Source organism: Nerophis ophidion, linkage group LG28 (assembly GCF_033978795.1).
Source record: "Nerophis ophidion isolate RoL-2023_Sa linkage group LG28, RoL_Noph_v1.0, whole genome shotgun sequence".
Lineage (NCBI taxonomy): Eukaryota > Metazoa > Chordata > Actinopteri > Syngnathiformes > Syngnathidae > Nerophis > Nerophis ophidion.
In genome coordinates, this window is record NC_084638.1 from 15659915 (window position 1) to 15681517 (window position 21603).

Sequence of the window (21603 nt, forward strand, 5' to 3'; positions counted from 1 at the left end):
AATTTGTTGACACCATGTTCTCCATGGGCTTATTCCCACTGATTACACGACCCACAAGAATCACCACACCCAGCACCACACTTATTGACAACATATTCTGTAACATTGTGGATCAGACTGTAACTGGAGGCTTGTTAGTGAGTGACGTCAGTGATCATTTACCGGTGTTCATGGTGTACAATAATAACTGCAAAACATCCAAACCTATAACGAGTGAATATTATCAAAGAGCCACAACAGAACAATCATTAACAGCACTTAAAAATGATTTAGCGAAACAAAACTGGGATTCTGTTTTTCAAACGTCAGATATAAATGCAGCTTATAATTTATTTCATGACATTTTTTTCTCACTTTATGATACACACTGCCCCATCAAAAAATGCACTATAAGTAACTCCAAAAAAACTCCATGGATAACCAAATGGCTTGCGAACGCTTGCAAAAAGAAAAATTATTTATATAGGACTTTTTTTAGGCAACAAACCATAGAAACAGAACAAAAGTACAACATATATAAAAATAAATAACCAGCATATTAAGAGCAAGCAGGAAAGAATACACCACCAAACTATTAATCCAAAAGAAAAATGATATAAAGGGAATTTGGAAGGTATTAAATACAATTATTGGGCATGGTTCAAATAGTCCTTGTTATCCGGAGTTTTTTGTTGAGAACGACCTAATCATAACTGACAAGAAAATGATTGCTGACGGCTTCAATAAGTTTTTTGTTAATATTGGGCCTAAGCTGGCAAAAAAAATACCAATTGATGATGAACAGCCCATGGAATTTATTGAAAAAAATCCTTATTCGATGTTCCTTACTCCAACTGTCGAAAAGGAAGTCTTGGAGGTCATTCAGAAAAGCAAGAACAAAACATCACGTGACATCTATGACCTCGACATGAGGACAGTCCGGAACGTAGCGGAAGAAATCATCAAACCATTCACACACATCTGCAATTTATCTTTTCGACTTGGACAATTTCCTTCACAAATGAAACTATCGAAATTCATCCCCATCTTCAAATCTGGAGACAAACATCATTTGTCTCCAGATCTCCCTTCTGCCACAGTTATCAAAAATATTGGAAAAATCATTCGATAATAGACTTCGTGGCTTCATTGAAAAGCACAAATTATTATCTGATTGTCAATATGGGTTCCAACAAAATAGATCAACTTCATTAGCTTTAATTAATTTATTAGAGAACATTACTAATGGCATCGAGAAGAATAGATTTGTTATAGGAATTTTTATTGACCTGCAAAAGGCTTTTGATACCATTGACCACCAGATTTTGGTAAATAAACTGGAAAACTATGGCATAAGGGGATTGGCAGGGAAATGGCTGGAGAGCTACTTAAATGAGAGACAGCAGATTGTTCAGATGGACCAACATCAATCTACACTGATGAACATAACCTGTGGAGTTCCTCAGGGCTCGATACTGGGACCCACACTATTTATAATATATATTAATGAAATATGTAAAGTATCAACGCTGCTGAAATTCATCCTTTTTGCTGATGATACAACAATTACATGTGCAGGTGACGACGTGAAGCAACTTCTGACTTCTGCAACTGAGCAGATGATCAAGTTAAAAACTTGGTTTAATGCGAACAAATTGTCTTTGAATTTAAAGAAGACCAAAATAATGCTCTTTAGCAATCGCAAAAGTAATATACCGATCAGGATTGTTATTGATGATACACCAATAGAATATGTTCATCAAAATTCTTTCTTAGGAGTAGTAATAGATGAAAATATCTCATGGAAGCCTCATATAAGTTACCTGAGGAAAAAAGTTGCTAAATGTGTTGGAATGATGAGGAGATCATGTCATTTATTGAACCCCAATGCTCTGCTGTTGTTATATCATTCATTTATCATGTCATATTTAACCTATTGTGTTGAAGTCTGGGGAAATTGTTATAAATCACATCTACAACCTTTAGTCACTCTGCAGAAAAAGGCCATCAGGATTGTTTCCAATGTTCACTACAGACATCATTCAAATCCACTATTTAGGAACTTAAAGCAACTTAAACTGAACGATGTGATCAATTTTAAAACTGCTCAAATTATGTTTAGGGCATCCCAAAACTCTCTACCATCCAATATACAGAACCTATTCCATGACAGAGATGATCACCATAGTTACAGTTTAAGAGGAAACAACAAATTATATTTGCCTAAATTTAGAACCACTTTAAAATCAATGTGCATTTCAGTGCGTGGAGTCAGTCCGTGGAACAACTTAGGAGACGAGTTAAAAACGTGTTCTAGCATGATTCAATTTAAAACACTGTTTAAAAAAGAAGTACTGAAGAAGTACGATGAGGAAAGAGAGTGATGCCCTCAGCACAGAGCGATGGAAGAGAGGTGTATGGTTGGAGAGTGTTTGGGCCCGTGTGTGTGTGTGTATGCATGTGTGTGTTTTGTCTCGTCTTGTCTTGTCTCATGGTATTGTTAGTGTACAGGAGCTTTTCTTGTTTTGTTTATAGAGTATTGTTTTTGTGTTATATTGTTTATGACAAATGTGGAATGAGTGAGAGGGGTTGGGCTATTATAAGCAGCTGCTTCATCCAACCCCTTTTCAAGCCTTGCATAAATATCTTTGCCAACATGTAAAAAAAACCAAAAACTCTGTTTAGTTGTACTGTGCAGGTTTGAAATAAATATTTCAATTAAAAAAAAAATATTACTAGAAGGAGATTAGGACATACATATCTAAATAGTAAATAGTTCACTAAAATTGATAGGGAAAAATACTACAGGGCTGTGTGATTTTTGCCATCAGATAGAAAATGTTGACCATGTCTTAACACAATGTAGGAAATACAATAGAGAAAGAAAACTACTGGAAAATAAGTTAGCAAAAGAAAATATAAGGTTAGAAGTGGGAGGTATATTAGGATTGCATTCAGAAAACATAGGATATAAAGCAATATACACATATTTAAAAAACACTGGGTTAAATAAAAGAATATAGAGTAGGGATCCACCTCGGTCCACACTCCATTACAGTAGGTGGCGGTAATGCACACCAGAAGGTTGATTGCCAACCGCCATAAAAACAAAAGAAGAAGAAGAAGATTACAACGTACATGTGCACATGTGTGTCGTTTAACAGAGTAAATGTCGTTATTAATTGTTTGTATGCGGATACATTAGTCTGTGTGCACTTTGACGTGCTAGCCGAGCCTGCTGGTTAGCTTAGCTTGTTAGCTGCTGACAAAGAGAGGCGGAGGTGATCGACACATCAAAGCAGAGATCCAATGTAAGTGTAAAGTGTTTTCATTGTGTGAACATGTCTACTTTACAAATGATGTGGGTGTTGGTGACTCAGCGACTAACTGCTGCTATTGAAGAAATATTTGTGATGTTAGAAAAAAAAAAAAACGATAGCAGAGTACAAGGAGGAATTTTGTCCAACAAAAGAGGAGAAGGAGTGACAATATCAACTACTGGACGCTGTTTTCAAGAAACATCAAGTTGTGTTACACATCCATTCATCCATCCATCCATCTTCTTATGCTTATCCGAGGTCGGGTCGCGGGGGCAGCAGCCTAAGTAGGGAAGCAAAGCCTTTCCTCTCCCTAGCCTTTTAGTACAGCTCTTCTCGGAGGATCCCGAGGCGTTCCCATGCCAGCCGGGAGACATACCGTATTTCCTTGAATTGCCTCAGGGCATGTAGTTAATGCCTGCCTTGAATTACTGCCCGGTCAAACTCGCTTCGCGAAATAATTAGCGCATGCTTAGTATTACCGCCGGGTCAAACTCGTTAAGTCACGAGTGACACTTCCCCTGTCATCATTTTCAAAATGGAAGAGGCTGATTTCAATACCGGTAATTTGAAATTGCATAAAGGGAAGAAGATTAAGAGCTATTCAGTAGGATTTAAGGTCCAAGCATACATCACACTCAAATTTTTATTGCATGCCTTTGGTATGTGCCGGAGTGAGAAGAGGTTTTAAAATTATTAGCGCATGCTTACTTTTACCGCATGCCTTTGGCAAGCGCAAGAGTGAGAAGAGGTTTTAAATTAATTAGTGTCCCGGCGGCAATTCAAGGAAATACGGTAGTCTACCCAACGTGTCCTGGGTCTTTCCCGTGGCCTCCTACCAGTCGGACGTGCCCTAAACTCCTCCCTAGGGAGGCGTTCGGGTGGCATCCTGACCAAATGCCCAAATCTCCTCATATGGTTCCTCTCAATGAGGAGGCGCAGCGGCTTTACTTTGAGCTCCACCCGGACGGCAGAGCTTCTCACCCTATCTCTAAGGGAGAGCCCCACCACCAAACGGAGGAAACTAATTTCGGCCGCTTGTACCCGTGATCTTATCCTTTCGGTCATGACCCAAAGCTCATGACCATAGGTGAGGATGGGAACGTAGATCGACCGGTAAACTGAGAGCTTTGCCTTCCGGCTCAGCGCCTTCTTCACCGCAACGGATCGATACGGCGTCCGCATTACTCCAAATGCCGCACCGATCCGCCTGTCCATCTCACAATCCACTCTTCCCTCACTCGTGAACAAGACTCTTAGGTACTTTAACTCCTCCACTTGGGGCAGGGAACTCCACCCTTTTCCGGACGAGAACCTTGGCCTCGGACTTGGAGGTGCTGATTCTCATCACAGTCGCTTCACACTCGGCTGCGAACCAATCCAGTGAGAGCTGAAGATCCTGGCCAGTTGAAACCATCAGGACCACATCATCTGCAAAAATCAGTGACCTAATCCTGCAGCCACCAAACCGGATCCCCTCAACGCCTTGACTGCACCTAGAAATTCTGTCCATAGAAGTTATGAACCGCCTTGGCGGAGTCCAACCCTCACTGGAAAAGTGTCCGACTTACTGCCGGCAATGCGGACCAAGTTCTGACACTGATCGTACAGGGAGTGGACCGCCACAATCAGACCGTCTGATACCCCATACTCTCTGAGCACTCCCCACAGGACTTCCCGGGGGACACGGTCGAATGCCTTCTCCAAGTCCACAGCGCACATGTAGACTGGTTGGGCAAACTCTCATGCACCCACAAGGACCCTGCCGAGAGTATAGAGCTGGTCCACAGTTCCACGACCAGGACGAAAACCACACTGTTCCTCCTGAATCCGAGGTTCGACTATGCGGCATAAACTCCTCTCCAGTACACCTGAAAAGACCTTCCCAGGAAGGGTGAGGATGCTTATACATATTGACACAAATATATAAAAAACACTAACCTTATGACTGATGCTTTTGCAATTGTTTGATTTGATCTTTCACAACAAGGTTAAATCACCATAAATGATTCCAGGGCGCGGCACCACTGCTGCCCACTGCTCCCCTCACTTCCCAGGGGGTGATCAAGGGGATGGGTCAAATGAAGAGGACACATTTCACCACACCTAGTGTGTGTGTGACAATCATTGGTACTTTAACTTTAACTTAACTTAACCTAGTGGCCACAATAATCCATTAAGTCAAGCTCATGGGGCAGAAAGTTGAACGCTGCGGACACGTTTATTACTGGATACTTTCTATCAGATTTCTGTTTTGGAGACTTTGTGTACGTATTAAGCAACTATAATTATTTGATATGCTTAAATGTGTTGTTTTAGCTTAGTTGTTGTGTAGCTGCTAGCTCCTCGTAGCCTACAGCAGGTGTGTCCAAAGTGCAGCCCATAGCTATGTTTTTAACCAAAAACAAGGAGTGGTGAAAATGTGGTATTTGCGTGTCGGTCCAATCAGCGGCAGCTACGCCCTGTTTCGTCATTGGACCTAAGTCTTTGGCTTGGTAGGCGGGTACGAACCTACCAGGCCAGGTGGTACGAGCACGAGCATGGAGAAGCCTTTGTGGTGGTGTCGCAGCTTGGTGGTCGTGCCGTCAGGTAACACCAGGAAGGTTCCTTCTGTGAAATATTGACTGGTGCTTTTTTTCTCCCTGGACTCCGACTTCATATCTGGTGTTGTCCTTCAGACCTCTGCCAAGAAGCCACGTAAACAGTGGCAAGAATGTGGGAGATAAGAGTGTATGTGCGTGGGCATCAACTAACACCCAGTTTTAACTGGGTGTTATGACAGGACATATGATTAGTTGCACGGCCTATTCTAATCTATATTAAACATTTCTTAATGACTTCATCCTTCATTATCTTAATTACATCCCAACTTTAGCTACCTGTATAAATTAGTGACCTATCCTAGTCCATTTGTAAATAAAATGTTTCCCTAAATTATAGTCTCCTCACTTTAACCAGACCCCTTAAAAGGGAAAGCCTGAAAAAACGACAGTATTAAGATGAATTCATCATATTTGCTATAAGGCATGTTATTATTAATATATTCTGTTCTTGTTACTTGTGGCGGTATAGTTTGGTTGGTAGAGTGGCCGTGCCAGCAACTTGAGGGTTCCAGGTTTGATCCCAGCTTCTGCCATCCTAGTCACTGCTGTTGTGTCCTTGGGCAAGACACTTTACCCACCTGCTCCCAGTTCAACCCACATTGGTTTAAATGTAACTTAGGTATTGGGTTTCACTATGTAAAGCGCTTTGAGTCACTAGAGAAAAGCTATATAAATATAATTCACTTCACATGATATCTTGTTGTTCTATTTTCTAATTTCAAGGGGAACTGCACTTTTTGGAATCATTCACAGTTCCTATGTAAGTTAAAGTTAAAGTCCCAGCGGTAGTCACACACTAGGTGTGGTGAAATTATCCTCTGCATTTGACCCATCCCCAAGTTCAGCCCCTGGGAGGTGAGGGGAGCGGAGGCCGCACTCGGGAATCATTTGGTGATTTAACCCCCAACCCTTGATGCTGAGTGCCAAGCAAGGAGGCAATTGGTCCCATTTTTATAGTCTCTTGTATCACTCGGCCAGGATTTAAAATCACGACTTTCCAGTCTCAGGGCAGACACTCTAACCACAAGGCCACTGAGCAGGTCGATGGTTAATGGATCCTAAATAGAAAATAAACCTTTGCAAAAGTTAGCTAACAATTGAGTCATTGGTAGCCGCTCTATTCTGCCTATAAAGTGCTCTAAATAACATCCTAAACCCCCTTCAACAATGTAATGTAGTAACATTTTTAATAACATGCCATATTTACATATCTTGCTCATTTTAAGCATACAATGTCTGCTCTCACTGGGATGCCGACTGATGGGATGTTCATATCTTCCCGTTTAGATGAAGAATTAATCATCACAAAAAAGGGTTAAAAAAGGGTGGGTGCAAAAGAGCGTATTTTTGTGTCTTTCTTGCCATTTCCATGTCTAAGTCGGATGTCAAAGTTGACCAAGTTATCGTTTTTTGTCCACAACCTTCTACTACATTAGTGAGAAGCATGATTTATAATGTAGAATTAGCTTTCGCCATTTTAGAGGCGGGAAAGCAGCTCAGTATGTCAATATAACAGCATAAGCTAGTTACTTCTGTGATCAATGCGCCGCTAAAAGTAGGTCCTTAACGCTAGCACTTATAATAACAATATCACTAATATTAATATTCAGGTCACAAAATGTAAATGGAGTATTGTTGGCAGTTTTTGGATGTTTCTTGGAGGACTTTGTGGGTCTAATAGAGGAGCTCTAATTGACTCCAATGTTAGCTGATTTTTGCTCACGTTTATTTACTAATTAAAATTAATAAAAGTCTAAATAATATGTCTTACATAAGGATTGTGAATGATCAGCGATATTTTAAAAATGTGCAGTTTGCTTTGAATTTGTCGGATAAGTAAACAGTCCTTCAAATTAAAGATGTAAAACAATTGAGGTTTTTTTATAGATATTATCCACTATGAAGTTACAGTAAAACTAAGCACACAAGGGAAAGTACATTCAAATACACATGACGTACACATATGTGTAAGAATCATGTTAACCACCAAAATATCGTCTTGTTCTCCTAAAGCCTATATCGGGTATCTTTTGGTGGGCTGACCGCATCGTCACACCCTTAATTAAAAGCACACCAACCCTATGACATGACACTTCCACGTGGAAGTACAGGAGTACAACTTTTTAAACATACACACACATCTGAAGAATATAAAAAATAAATATATTTGGTGAGCCAAACAAAATCACTCTGCGAACCAATGTTTGGTATGGGTGATATGACCTCCAATCTATATCCTAATAACAATATATGTCACGATGTATCATTTGGTATATGAATGATAATAGAAGAATTTCAAAGCGGGTTACAAAGGCTCCTAATTTGACAGCTGAAATATGCAGTAACATATAGTGTAATTTCTAAATGTATTATTTTGTAGAAATAATTATTCTTATTAATGTACTTGTTTATTTACTGTTAATATCTGGTTATTTATTTGAGAAAAAATTACTGGAAATGATGTAATATTTTACTGCATATTTCAGCAACTAAATTCGGAGCCTGTGTAGCCTGTTTTAAAATGGTTCTATTAGTAATTCTATTTGAAATTATGTATCGCAAAATCAATTTTAAACCATGTAAAAAGTCCTGTCGTCCTGATTTGTTTTTCTTTTCCGGTGAAAAATGTTGTAAAGAGCAGCGTGTTTGTGCGTCACTGAGATTTAAAGACAGTTTATTTGATAACTTGTTTTTCCCAAGTGCATGTTAAAGTACTGAATACATTGTGTTACTGAGCAGAGATGGTGTGTTTGTCTTGCAGACGTCTGTGAAGAAGATCTTTAACCTGAGCAACAGAAGTGGAGCTTCAGGAAGCGGACGGAGGAGCCACAGCTCTCCCACATTAAGAAGGAAAAGGAATACCCACTGACCCCTCACATCAAAGAGGAAGAGGAGGACCCACTGACACCCCATTTTAAAGAGGAAGTGGTGGATCCACTGAGCCCTCACATTAAGGAGGAAAAAGTGGATCCACTGACACCCCATTTTAAAGAGAAAGCGGTGGATCCACTGAGTCCGTACATAAAGGAGGAAGAAATGGATCCACCTACACCCCATTTTAAAGAGGAAGAGGATGACCCACTGACACCCCATTTTATAGAGGAATCGGTGGATCCACTGTCCCCTCGCATTAAGGACGAAGAGGAGGACCCACTGACCCCTCACATTAAAGAGGAAGAGGAAGAACACACCATCAGTCAGCAGGGAGAGCATCTTGAAGGACTGGAGGAGGTTGATGTCACCAAGATGCCAGTGACTGGTGTCCCTGTGAAGAGTGAAGGTGATGAGGTCAAAGGTGAAAGTGAGGAGAAGGGAGGGGGGAGCCTCCAAGCAGCAGCTCAACACAACACATGACAACAGAAGCTGATGGAGACCACTGTGGAGGATCACAAGCAGACAAGCTCTTAGCTCCACTATCAGATAGTGAGGACACAACGTCACACTCTCCTGACACTGATGATGAAGACTCTAAAGATGATAAGACATGTCACACTGACAACACTCACTTCACATGTTCTCTCTGTGACAAAACTTTTAAATATTCTGGTGATTTGAAAAGACACATGAGAATACACACTGGAGAAAAACCCTTTTCATGCTCAGAATGTGGTAGAGATTTTAGACTAAAACAAATGATAAAAGAACACATTAGAATTCACACCGCAGAAAAACCTTTTTCATGTTCAATCTGCGGTAAAGATTTTACTCACAGGTCACATTTGAAAGTACACATGAGAATACACACTGGAGAAAAACCTTTTTCTTGCTCAGAATGTGGTAAACATTATACTCAAAGGCAAAATTTGAAAATACACACTGGAGAAAAACTATTTTCATGTTCAAACTGTGGTAGAAATTTTACTCAAAGGCAAAATTTGAAAACACACATGACAATACACTGGAGAAAAAGCTTTTTCATGTTCAATCTTCGGTAAATATTTTACTCAAAAGCCCCATTTAAAAGCACACATGAGAATACACACTGGAGAAAATATTTTTTCCTGCTCAGAATGTGGTAAAAGTTTTGTAATAAATCAAAGTTTAAAAGTACACAAGAGAACACACACTGGAGAAAAAAACGTTTATATTTTCAGTATGTGGTAAAAGTTATATAGTAAGACGACAATTAAAATTACATATGATAAAGCACTTTGGTGAAAAAACATACTGCTGTCGAAGCTGCAACAAAAGCTTTTGTCACCGACAATCTTGTACAGTACACATGAAAAGACACACAGGAGAGAAAGTGTTGAGTTGCAGTGTGTGTGGTGAAAGATTCTCTTCTAAGTACCAGTGTAAGAAACACAAGTGTGCTGGTGAGAACAGCAGCAGCAAATGAAACTGCAGGATTTGAAATAAACTCTCAAGACTTTAACTTTGACTTTCTAACAACATCAGCACATATATCATGTGTGACATCATTGTTGTGTGTGTAACACAATCTTGTTAATATGATTCTAACATTTTTAGATTAGACACTTCAGATTAGTGCTTTTATTTCAGTCAAGTACATGAGTTAATATACACGTTTGTGTACTTTAAAATGAACAGAACAATTTGAAAAACTGAGAATAAACAGTACATAAAATATGTTACATACAATAAACATTCTGAGTAGATATTCATAATTTACTTTTATACTTACTCATAATAGGGTTGTATATGTTTTTTGATTAATGAAGTGTTACATATTTAATTTTCTAATTGTACTTGATTCCATAGATGAACTCCTTTATATGATGTACATATTTGTTTTACATGTGTTCATACCTTTGCTTTTGAGTACACATAAATCCCTCTTAGTTCATATTTACTGGTTCACATCTGAAACATCTTCTGGACCACTTCTGGAAGCATATTATTATTTACTTTATACATCATTTGAACAGTTGTCTTTTATACAAAATCATTTACTTTTAAAATGTGTGACTTTATGAATCATTTGTTGGGTCTCTAGAATCCATTCTACTAATTATCTTTATTACTCTCTTTTGTAATATGAATATTGTTTTGTGATTGTTTTATATGTATTTCCCCAGACCTTTATGCATCAAATAATGAATGTTTCAACTGAAGTTGGGTACAATAATTGTAGTTAATATTTGTAAGTATGTTTTTTATTCTATTTAGTATTGCACTCCATTTTTTCATTGTTTTCTTTATATGACTTACATTTAGTGTCCAGCTTACATCATCATCTATACTAACTCCTAAACATGTGATTACCTTAATTCCTTTCATTTCAATATTATACATCATAATTTGTGTTTTACATTTTTACAATCTCCAAATATGATGTATTTAGTTTTATTGAATGTCGAATTATTAGCTACCAGTAAAAATGATACTCATTCTAGTATATTTGTAAAATATATATATAAACAAATAAGGAAATTTGGCTCCTACATATCCCTTTAATTCCTGTCCGTTTGCTATTAGACTTCTGGCATTACCCTGAACAATCAACATGGCGTTGGATTGTGGTCACATGACTCCGTTTCGTCTCCTCTCTGTAGTTCACCTTGCACCTGTACCCACGATAATTGTTTTACATTTAAAAACTTTGCTGCTGCTCTGAGGATTATTTTGATCTTCTCTCTCTTATTTCTTGCCTGTTCTGTACAGTTTATTACGTATGTCTTCTTTCTATTTCCAGTAAACTAGTAGAACATCTTCGGTGTATTGCTGCCTTCCACAGGTTATTAACAGAATGTCCACCTTCTGCCCTATGTCCCACATGGCAGACTTGGACATAAACAGGACAGAAAGTAAAAAGCAGCTTTAAAGGCCTACTAAAATGATATTTTCTTTTTTAAACAGGGATAGCACGTCCATTCTATGTGTCATACTTGATAATTTCCCGATATTACCATATATTTGCTAAAAGGATTTAGTAGAGAACATTGACGATAAAGTTTGCAACTTTTGGTAGCTAACAGAAAAGCCCTGCCTTTACCGGAAGTCGCAGACGATGACGTCACCCGTTGATGGCTCCTCACATCCTCACATTGTTTATAATGGGAGCATCCAACAAAACGAGCTATTCGGACCAAGAAAACGACAATTTCCCCATTAATTTGAGCGAAGATGATAGATTTGTGTTTGAGGATATTGATAGCGACGGACTAGAAAAAATAAATAAAAATCAAGTTAAAAAAAAAAATACGAGATTGCATTGGGACGGATTCAGATGTTTTTAGACACATTTACAAGGATGATCATGGGAAATCCCTTATAGTTCTATTGTGTTGCTAGTGTTTTAGTGAGTTTAATAGTACCTGATAGTCAGGAGGGTGTGTCCATGGGTGTCTTGAGGCCAGTGTCTGATGGAAGTCGACGGCAGCTGTATAGACGGCACAAGCTCAGCTGATCACCGGTAAGTGGGGACTTTTTACCACAATTTTCTCACCGAAAACTGCTGGTTGACATTTGGTCGGTATCCATATCCGCTCTGATCCATAGGAAAACTTCACCTCCGGGAATTTTAAACAAGGAATCACCGTGTGTTTGTGTGGCTAAAGGCTAAAGCTTCCCAACTCCATCTTTTTACTTTGACTTCTCCATTATTAATTGAACAAAATGTAAAAGATTCAGCAACACATATGTCCAAAATACTTTGTATTTATACGGTTAAAGCAGACAAATTTTAGCTGTGTGTGTGCGCAGCGCTAATATTTCCTTACAGTCCGTGACGTCACGCGGACACGTCATCATTCAACAACGTTTTCAACAAGAAACTCCCGGGAAATTTAAAATTGCAATTGAGTAAACTAAAAATGCCGTATTGGCATGTGTTGCAATGTTAATATTTCATCATTGATATATAAACTATCAGACTGCGTGGTCGGTAGTAGTGGGTTTCGGGTTTGGGACGTCAAAACAAAATGAATGCATTTTTTCCAACGGTCGCTTGGTGGCAGCAGAGGCTCCATGTATTACCATAAGAAACATTTGACTTCTGACCTTTTCACATTATTTATCTCATTTTTACAGCTGGAGTTCAGCTCACTGAGGATGTAAGCTCCATTTTGGTATTTTAATTATTTTTAATAATTCATAAACAGGCTTAAAACAAACCATTATTATCATTACTGCCTTATTTTTTTCACACTCTACTAATTCAAACACTTCTAGCACAAAACCATTCAGGATGTTCATACAAACAACATTACACGTCCCCAAACGTACAACTTTATTATGGTATTTATATCATAAATTAATACATTGAATATTCACATGTTTATAACAGTGCTGAAAATGTTTATTTCCCCCCGGGGATTATTAATAAAGTATTTCTGATTCTGATAATTGCATCACTCTCACAAAGCCTTTAAAACTGAATATGTTTTTTACCATAGCTCAGCTTCACAATGTTGGATAATTGACTGCTGATATTAATATTCTTCTATTGTTTAGAACATTACACTTTACTCTTTTTATCTGCTCAAATGAACAGGATGAAAGTGTCTTTAATTGTCACTACTTAGTGTAACTATGTATAATTATGTATATAATAATCTTCCATTCTTCACTTTCATTACCACTTGATTTAACTCTCATCTTATTTTATCCAGAGATAACTTGACCATAAAAAAGTTGGCTGCACATCAATAAACTGTCACTAAACATTAATGAAACTAAATATATCATATTTAGAGGTTGTAAAAATGTAAAACCCAAATTATGAGGGATAATATTGCAATTAAAGGAATAAAGGTAATCACATTTTTAGGAGTTAATATGGATGATGAAGTAAGCTGGACACTACATGTAAATATTATAAAGAAAACAGAAAAAAATGGAGTGCAATACGAAATACAATAAAATACACACTTACAAATATTAACTATAATTATTGTACCCAATTCCAGTTGAAACATACATTTTTTATTGCTTAAAAGTCTGGGGATATACATACATATAAAACAATCACACAACAATATTCATATTACAAAAGAAAGAAATAAAGGCAATTAATAGAAAGGATGATAGAGACCCAACAAATGATTCATAATGTCACACATTTTAAAAGTAAATAATCTTGTATAAAAGACAACTGCTGAAATGGTGTATAAAGTAAATAATAATATGCTTCCAGAAGTGGTCCAGAAGATGTTTCAGATGTGAACCAGTAAATATGAACTAAAAGAGATTTATGTGTACTCAAAAGCAAAGGTATGACAACATGTAAAACAAATATGTACATCATATAAAGGAGTTCATCTATGGAATCATCTACAATTAGACATTAAAATATGTAACACTTCATTATTCAATAAAACACAATAAAACACTATTATGAATAAGGATAAAAATGAATTATGAATATCTAAACATTAAATGTTTATTGTATGTACCATATTTTATGTACTGTCTATTCTCACCTTTTCAGTCAAATTGTTGTGTTCATTTTAAAGTACGCAAATGTCTATATTAACTCATGTACTTGACTGAAATAAAAGCACTAATCTGAAGTGTCTAATCTATAAATGTTAGAATCATATTAACACGATTGTGTTACACACACAACAATGATGTCACACATGTTACATGTGCTGATGTTGTTAGAAAGTCAAACTTAAAGTTTTGACAATTTATTTCAAATCCTGCATCTTCATTTGCTGCTGCTGTTCTCACCAGCACACGTGTGTTTCTTACACTGATACTTAGAAGAGAATCTTTCACCACACACACTGCAACTCAACACTTTTTCTCCTGTGTGTGATCTCACGTGCACTTTAATAGATCTTAGGTGACATAAACTTTTGTTGCAGCTTGAACAGTAGTATGGTGTTTCACCAGAGTGCATTCTCATGTGTGATTTGAAAGGGGGCCTATGAGTAAAATATTTACCGGAGATTGAAAATAAAAAACAGTTTTTTCTCCAGTGTGTGTTCTCATGTGTACTTTCAAATGTGGCCTCTGAGTAAAATCTTTACCACAGATTGAACATGAAAAAGGTTTTTCCCCAGTGTGTGTTCTCAAGTGTATTTTTAAACTTTGATTTATTGCAAAACATTTACCACATTCTGAGCAGGAAAAAGGTTTTTCTCCAGTGTGTATTCTCATGTGTGCTTTTAACCTTTGATTTATTGCAAAACTTTTGCCACATTCTGAGCAGGAAAAAGGTTTTTCTCCAGTGTGTATTCTCATGTGTGCCTTGAAATATTCCTTTCCAGTAAAATCTTTACTACAGATTGAACATGTAAAAGGTTTTTCTCCAGTGTGTGTTCTCATGTGTACTTTCAAATTTGAGCTTTGAGTAAAATCTTTACCACAGATTGAACATGGAAAAGGTTTTTCTCCAGTGTGTGTTCTCATGTGTACTTTCAAATGTTGTCTTTGAGTAAAATCTTTACCGCAGATTGAACATGAAAAAGGTTTTTCTCCAGTGTGAGTTTTCATGTGTTCTTTCATCATTTGTTTGAGTCTAAAATCTCTACCACATTCTGAGCACGAAAACGGTTTTTCTCCAGTGTGTATTCTCATGTGTATTTTAAAATCACTAGGATATTTAAAGGTTTTGTCACAGAGAGAACATGTAAAGTGAGTGTTGTCAGTGTGACATGTCTTATCATCTTTAGAGTCTTCATCATCAGTGTCAGGAGAGTGTGACGTTGTGTCCTCACTATCTGATAGTGGAGCTAAGAGCTTGTCTGCTTGTGATCCTCCACAGTGGTCTCCATCAGCTTCTGTTGTCATGTGTTGTGTTGAGCTGCTGCTTGGAGGCTCCGCCCCTCCCCTCTCCTCACTTTCACCTTTGACCTCATCATCTTCACTCTTCACAGGGACACCAGTCACTGGCATCTTGGTGACATCAACCTCCTCCAGTCCTTCAAGATGCTCTCCCTGCTGACTGCTGCTGTGTTCCTCTTCTTCCTCTTTAATGTGAGGGGTCAGTGGGTCCTCCTCTTCATCCTTAATATGAGGGATCAGTGAATCCACCTCTTCCTCCTTAAGGTGAGGGCTCAGTGGATCCACCACTTCCTCTTTAAATTGGGGTGTCGGTGGGTCCTCCTCTTCCTCTTTTAAATGAGGAATCAGTGGGTCCACCTCTTCTTCCTTAATGTGAGAGCTAAGTGGCTCTACCGCTACTTCCCTAAAATGGGGTGTCAGTGGGTCCTCCTCTTCTTCTTTAAAAAAGGGTGTCAGTGGATCCACCTCTTCCTCCTTAATGTGAGAGCTCAGTGGCTCCACCGCTTCTTCTTTAAAACGGGGTGTCAGTGGGTCCTCCTCTTCCTCTTTAAAAAAGAGTGTCAGTGGATCCACCTCTTCCTCCTTAATATGAGGGCTCAGTGGATCCACCGCTTCCTCTTTAAAATGGGGTGTCAGTGGGTCCTCCTCTTTCTCTTTAAAAGGGGGAGTCTGTGGGTCCCCCTCTTCCTTTTTAAAATGGGGGATCAATGGGTATTCCGCTTCCTTCCTAATGTGGGAGGGCTGTGGCTCCTCAAACCGCATCTTGAAGCTCCACTTCTGTTGCTCAGGGTGAAGATTTTCTTCAAAGAGACAAACACACCATCTCTGCTCAGTCACACAATGCATTCAGTACTTTTACATGGACTTAGGAAAAACAAGTTATCGTATGAACTGTCTTGAAATCTCAGTGACGCACAAATCACGCTGCTCTTTACAACATTATTCACAGGAAAAGAAACACAAACCAGGACGACAGGACTTTACTATGGATAGACGATATGGTTTAAAATTGATTTTGCGATATATTATTTCATATTGAATTATTAACAGAACCATTTCAAAACAGGCTACAAAGGCTCCTAATTTAGTTGCTGAAATATGCAGTAAAATATTACATCATTTCCAGTATTATTTTCCTAAATAAAGTACCGGTAACCAGATAATAACAGTAAATAAACAAGTACATTAATAAAAATTGTTTGACGAAATAATACAATAACAAATGACACAATATGTTACTGCATATGTCAGCTGCCAAATTAGGAGCTTTTGTAACCTGTTTTAAAATTATTCTATAATCAATCATATACCAAATTATATATTGTGACATATAATGTTATTAGGATATAGTTTTTAGATCATATCACCCATACCAAACATTGGTTCGCCGAGTCATTTTGTTTGGCCCACCAATTATATTTGTTTTATATTCTTCAGATGTGTGTGTATGTTTAAAATGTTGTACTCCTGTACTTCCACGTGGAAGTGTCTTGTCATGGGGATGGTGTGCTTTTAACTAAGGGTGTGACAATAAGGTCAGCTCAACAAAGGATAAACAATATTTTAATATAATATAATATTTTGGTGGTAACACTATTCGTACACATATGTGTAATTCATGTGTATTTGAATGTACTTTCCCTTGTGTGCTTAGTTTTACTGTAACTTCATTGTGGATAATATCTCTAAACAACCTCAATTGTTTTTCATCTTTAATTTGAAGTGTTGTTTACTTATCTGACAAATTCGAAGGAAACACCACTTTTTTAAAATGTTGCCAATCATTCACAATCCTTATGTAAGACATATGTTTTAAATTTTTATGAATTGTATTTCATAAAAAAATGTGAGCAAAACTCAGCTAACATTGGAGTCAATAGGAGCTACTCTATTAGACCCAGAAAGTACTCCGAATAACCCTCCAAAAACTGCCAACAATACTCCATTTACATTTTGTGACCTGAATATTAACCAAGTATTAGTGATATTGTTATTATAAGCATTACGCACTAATGCTAAGGACCTACTTTTAGCGGTGCATTGATCACAGAAGTAACTAGCTTATGCTGCTATATTGACATACTGAGCTGCTTTCTCGCCTCTAAGTTGGTGAAAGCTAATTATAGCCTATAAATCATGCTTCTCACTTATGTAATAGAAGGTTGTGGACATAAACCGAGAACTTGGTCAACTTTGACATCCAACTTAGACCTGGAGATGGCAAGAAAGACAAGAAAATACGCTCTTTTACGCCCACCCTTTTTAAGCCTTTGTGAGGATTAATTCTTCATCTAAACAGGAAGATTTGAACATCCCATCAGCCAGCATCCCAGTGAGAGCAGACATTGTATGCTTAAAATGAGCAAGATATCTAAATATGACATGTTATTAAAAGTGTTATTACATTACATGTATACTTACAGTGTGTATTTAAAATGTTGAAGGGGGTTTTAGGATGTTATTTAGAAGACTTTATAGGCAGAATAGATTGTCTACCAATGACTCAATTGTTAGCTAACTTTTCCTAAGGTTTATTTTCTATTTAGGATGCATTAACCATTGAGCTGCTCAGTGGCCTTGTGGTTAGAGTGTCTGCCCTGAAACTGGAAAGTCGTGAGTTCAAACCCGGGCCGAGTCATACCAAAGACTATAAAAACGGGACCCATTAAAGGGGAATATTATCACCAGACCTATTTAAGCGTCAATATATACCTTGATGGTGCAGATAAAAGGCCATACATTTTTTTAACCGATTTCCGAACTCTAAATGGGTGAATTTTGGCGAATTAAACGCCTTTCTGTTTATTGCTCTGGTGGCGATGACGTCAGAACGTGACGTCACCGAGGTAATACTCCCGCCATTTTCATTTTCTACACATTACATACACGGGTCTCAGCTCTGTTATTTTCCGTTTTTTCGACTATTTTTTGGAACCTTGGAGACATCATGCCTCATCGGTGTGTTGTCGGAGGGTGTAACAACACTAACAGGGAGGGATTCAAGTTGCACCGAAAATGCGAACGTGTCTGCCGCCAGACCCCCATTGAATGTGCTGTAGTGTCTTCACATTTGACCGGCAATGACAGACATGGCACAGAGATGTATGGATAACCTGCAGATGCATTTGCAACAATAAAGTCAACAAAATCACAAAGGTGAGTTTTGTTGTTGACTTATGTGCTAATCAGACATATTTGGTTGCGCCGTGACTGCCAGCTAATCGATGCTAACATGCTACGCTAATTGATGCTAACATGCTATGCTAATCGATGCTAACATACTATTTACCGGCGATGACAGACATGGCACAGAGATGTATGGATAACCTGCAGATGCATTTGCAATGATAAAGTCAACACAATCAAAAAGGTAAGTTTTGTTGATGTTGACTTATGTGCTAATCAGACATATTTGGTCACGGCGTGACTGCCAGCTAATCGATGCTAACATGCTATTTACCAGCGGTGCTAAAGCAGACATGGCACAGAGATGTATGGATAACCTGCAGATGCATTTGCAACTATATTACAATTCCTTCCACTCACATTTAATGCGAAAAAAACACTTACCAATCGATGGATTTAAGTTGCTCCATTATCACAAAATGCGAAAGTCCTGATCGTTTGGTCCGCACATTTTACCGGCGATGATAATGCAGCTATTCGGCCATGCTATGGCTATGAATAGCGTCAATAGCTATTCGCTCAATAGCTTCAGTTTCTTCTTCAATACTTTCATACTCCAACCATATGTTTCAATACATGCGTAATCTGTTAAATCGCTTAAGCCGCTGAAATCCGAGTCTGAATCCGAGCTAATGTCACTATATCTTGCTGTGGTATTCCCATTGTTTGTTTACATTGGCAGCACTGTATGACGTCACAGGAAAACGGATAGTGGTTTCGAAGATAGCGAAAATAAGGCACTTTAAAGCTTTATTTAGGGATATTCCGGGACCGGTAATTTTTTTTTTAAAACTTAAAAAAAATACAACAAGCCACTGGGAACTGATTTTTATTGTTTTTAACCCTTTTGAAATTGTGATAATGTTCCCCTTTAACTCCTTGCTTGGCACTCAGCGTCAAGGGTTGGGGGTTAAATCCCCAAATGATTCCCGAGCGCGGCCTTCGCTGCCCTCACCTCCCAGGGGGTGCACTTGGGGATGGGTCAAATGCAGAGGATAATTTCACCACACCTACTGTGTGACTACTGTTGGGACCTTAACTTTAACTGACATAGGAACTGTGAATGATTCCAAAAAGTGCAGTTCCCCTTGAAATTAAAAAAATTGAACAACAAGATATCATGTGAAGTGAAGTGAATTATATTTATATAGCGCTTTCCTTTAGTGACTCAAAACACTTTACATAGCGAAACCCAATATCTAAGTTACATTTAAAACTATGTGGGTTGAACTGGGAGCAGGTGGGTAAAGTGTCTTGCCCAAGGACACAACAGCAGTGACTTGGATGGCAGAAGCTGGGATCAAACCTGGAACCCTCAAGTTGCTGGCACGACCACTCTACCAACGGAGCTATACCGCCCCAAGTAATAAGAAAATAATATATCAATAATAAAATGACTCATAGCAAATGTGATGAATTCATCTTTATACTGTCCTTTTTTCAGGCTTTCCCTTTTAAAGGGCAAAGTCCTCGCAGGGTCTTTTGTTCTAATGACTTTCTGGTTAAAGTGAGGAGACTATAATTTAGGAAAACATTTTATTTACAAATGGACTAGGATAAGTCACTCATTTTTACAGGTAGCCAAAGTTGCTCTATACTCTTGGCAGGGTCCTCGAGGGTGCATGGGAGTTTGCCCAACCAGTCTACACGTGCGCTGTGGACTTGGAGAAGGTATTCAACCGTGTCCCTCGGGAAGTCCTATGGGGAGTGCTCAGAGAGTATGGGGTATCAGACTGTCTGATTGTGGCAGTCCGCTCCATGTATGATCAGTGTCAGAGCTTGGTCCGCATTGCTGGCAGTAAGTCGGACACTTTTCCAGTGAGGGTTGGACTCCGCCATGGCACCGATTCTATTCATAACTTTTATGGACATCCTCACCTATGGTCATGAGGTTTGGGTTATGACCGAAAGGACAAGATCCCGGGTACAAGCGGCCGAAATAGGGCTCTCCCTTAGAGATAGGGTGAGAAGCTCTGTCATTCGAGAGGAGCTCAAAGTAAAACCACAGCTCCTCCACATTGAGAGGAGCCAGATGAGGTAGTTTGGGCACCTGGTCAGGATGCCACCCAAACGCCTCCCTAGGGAGGTGTTTAGGGTACGTCCGACCTGTAGGAGGCCACGGGAAAAACCCAGGACACGTTGGGTAGACTATGTCTCCCGGCTGGCCTGGGAACGCCTCGGGATCCCCCGGGAAGAGCTGGACGAAGCGGTTGGGGAGAGGAAAGTCTGGGCTTCACTGCTTAGGCTGCTGCCCCCGCGACCCAACCACCGATAAGCAGAAGATAGATGGATGGATGTGTAACACAACTTGATGTTTCTTGAAAACAGCGTCCACTAGTTAATATTGTCACTCCTTCTCCTCTTTTGTTGGACAAAATTGCTCCTTGTACTCTGCTATCGTTTTTTTTCTATCATCACAAATGTTTCTTCAACGGCAGCAGTTAGTCGCTGAGTCACCAACACTCACATCATTTGTAATGTAGACATGTTCACACAATGTTCGAAATAAACTCAAACTCAATAAAAACACTTTACACTTACATTGGATCTCTGCTTTGATGTGTCGATCACTTCCGCTTCTGTTTGTTAGCAGCTAACAAGCTAACCTAACCAGCAGGCTCGGCTAGCACGTCAAAGTGCACTCAGACTAATGTATCCGCACACAAACAATTAATAACGACGTTTACTCTGTTAAACGACACACATGTGCACATGTACGTTGTAATTAAGACCTAGAAACCATAACAACTAAAACAACGTATTCTCCGCCAGACGCCATCTTGTTTCGTTCTTCCTCATATGTGACGTCATCGAGGTGTTCT

The 21603-nt window shown here is 38.7% G+C and overlaps 1 protein-coding gene across 1 annotated transcript; it reads right to left on the bottom strand.

The window, feature by feature from the left end:
• Positions 1–13770: 13770 nt before the first annotated feature.
• Positions 13771–21588, bottom strand: LOC133545315 (oocyte zinc finger protein XlCOF22-like). Its single transcript, XM_061890773.1, has 2 exons — positions 21323–21588; positions 13771–16395 (listed from the first exon to the last, which is right to left on the bottom strand). The coding sequence occupies exon 2, from the start codon at positions 16355–16357 to the stop codon at positions 14711–14713; it is 1647 nt and encodes a 548-aa protein (XP_061746757.1). The 5' UTR covers positions 16358–16395; positions 21323–21588; the 3' UTR covers positions 13771–14710.
• Positions 21589–21603: the final 15 nt, after the last annotated feature.

Coding starts and splice junctions, on each gene's coding strand:
- LOC133545315 (XM_061890773.1), bottom strand. CDS start 16,357: ATGCGGTTTGAGGAGCCACAGCCCTCCCACATTAGGAAGGAAGCGGAA.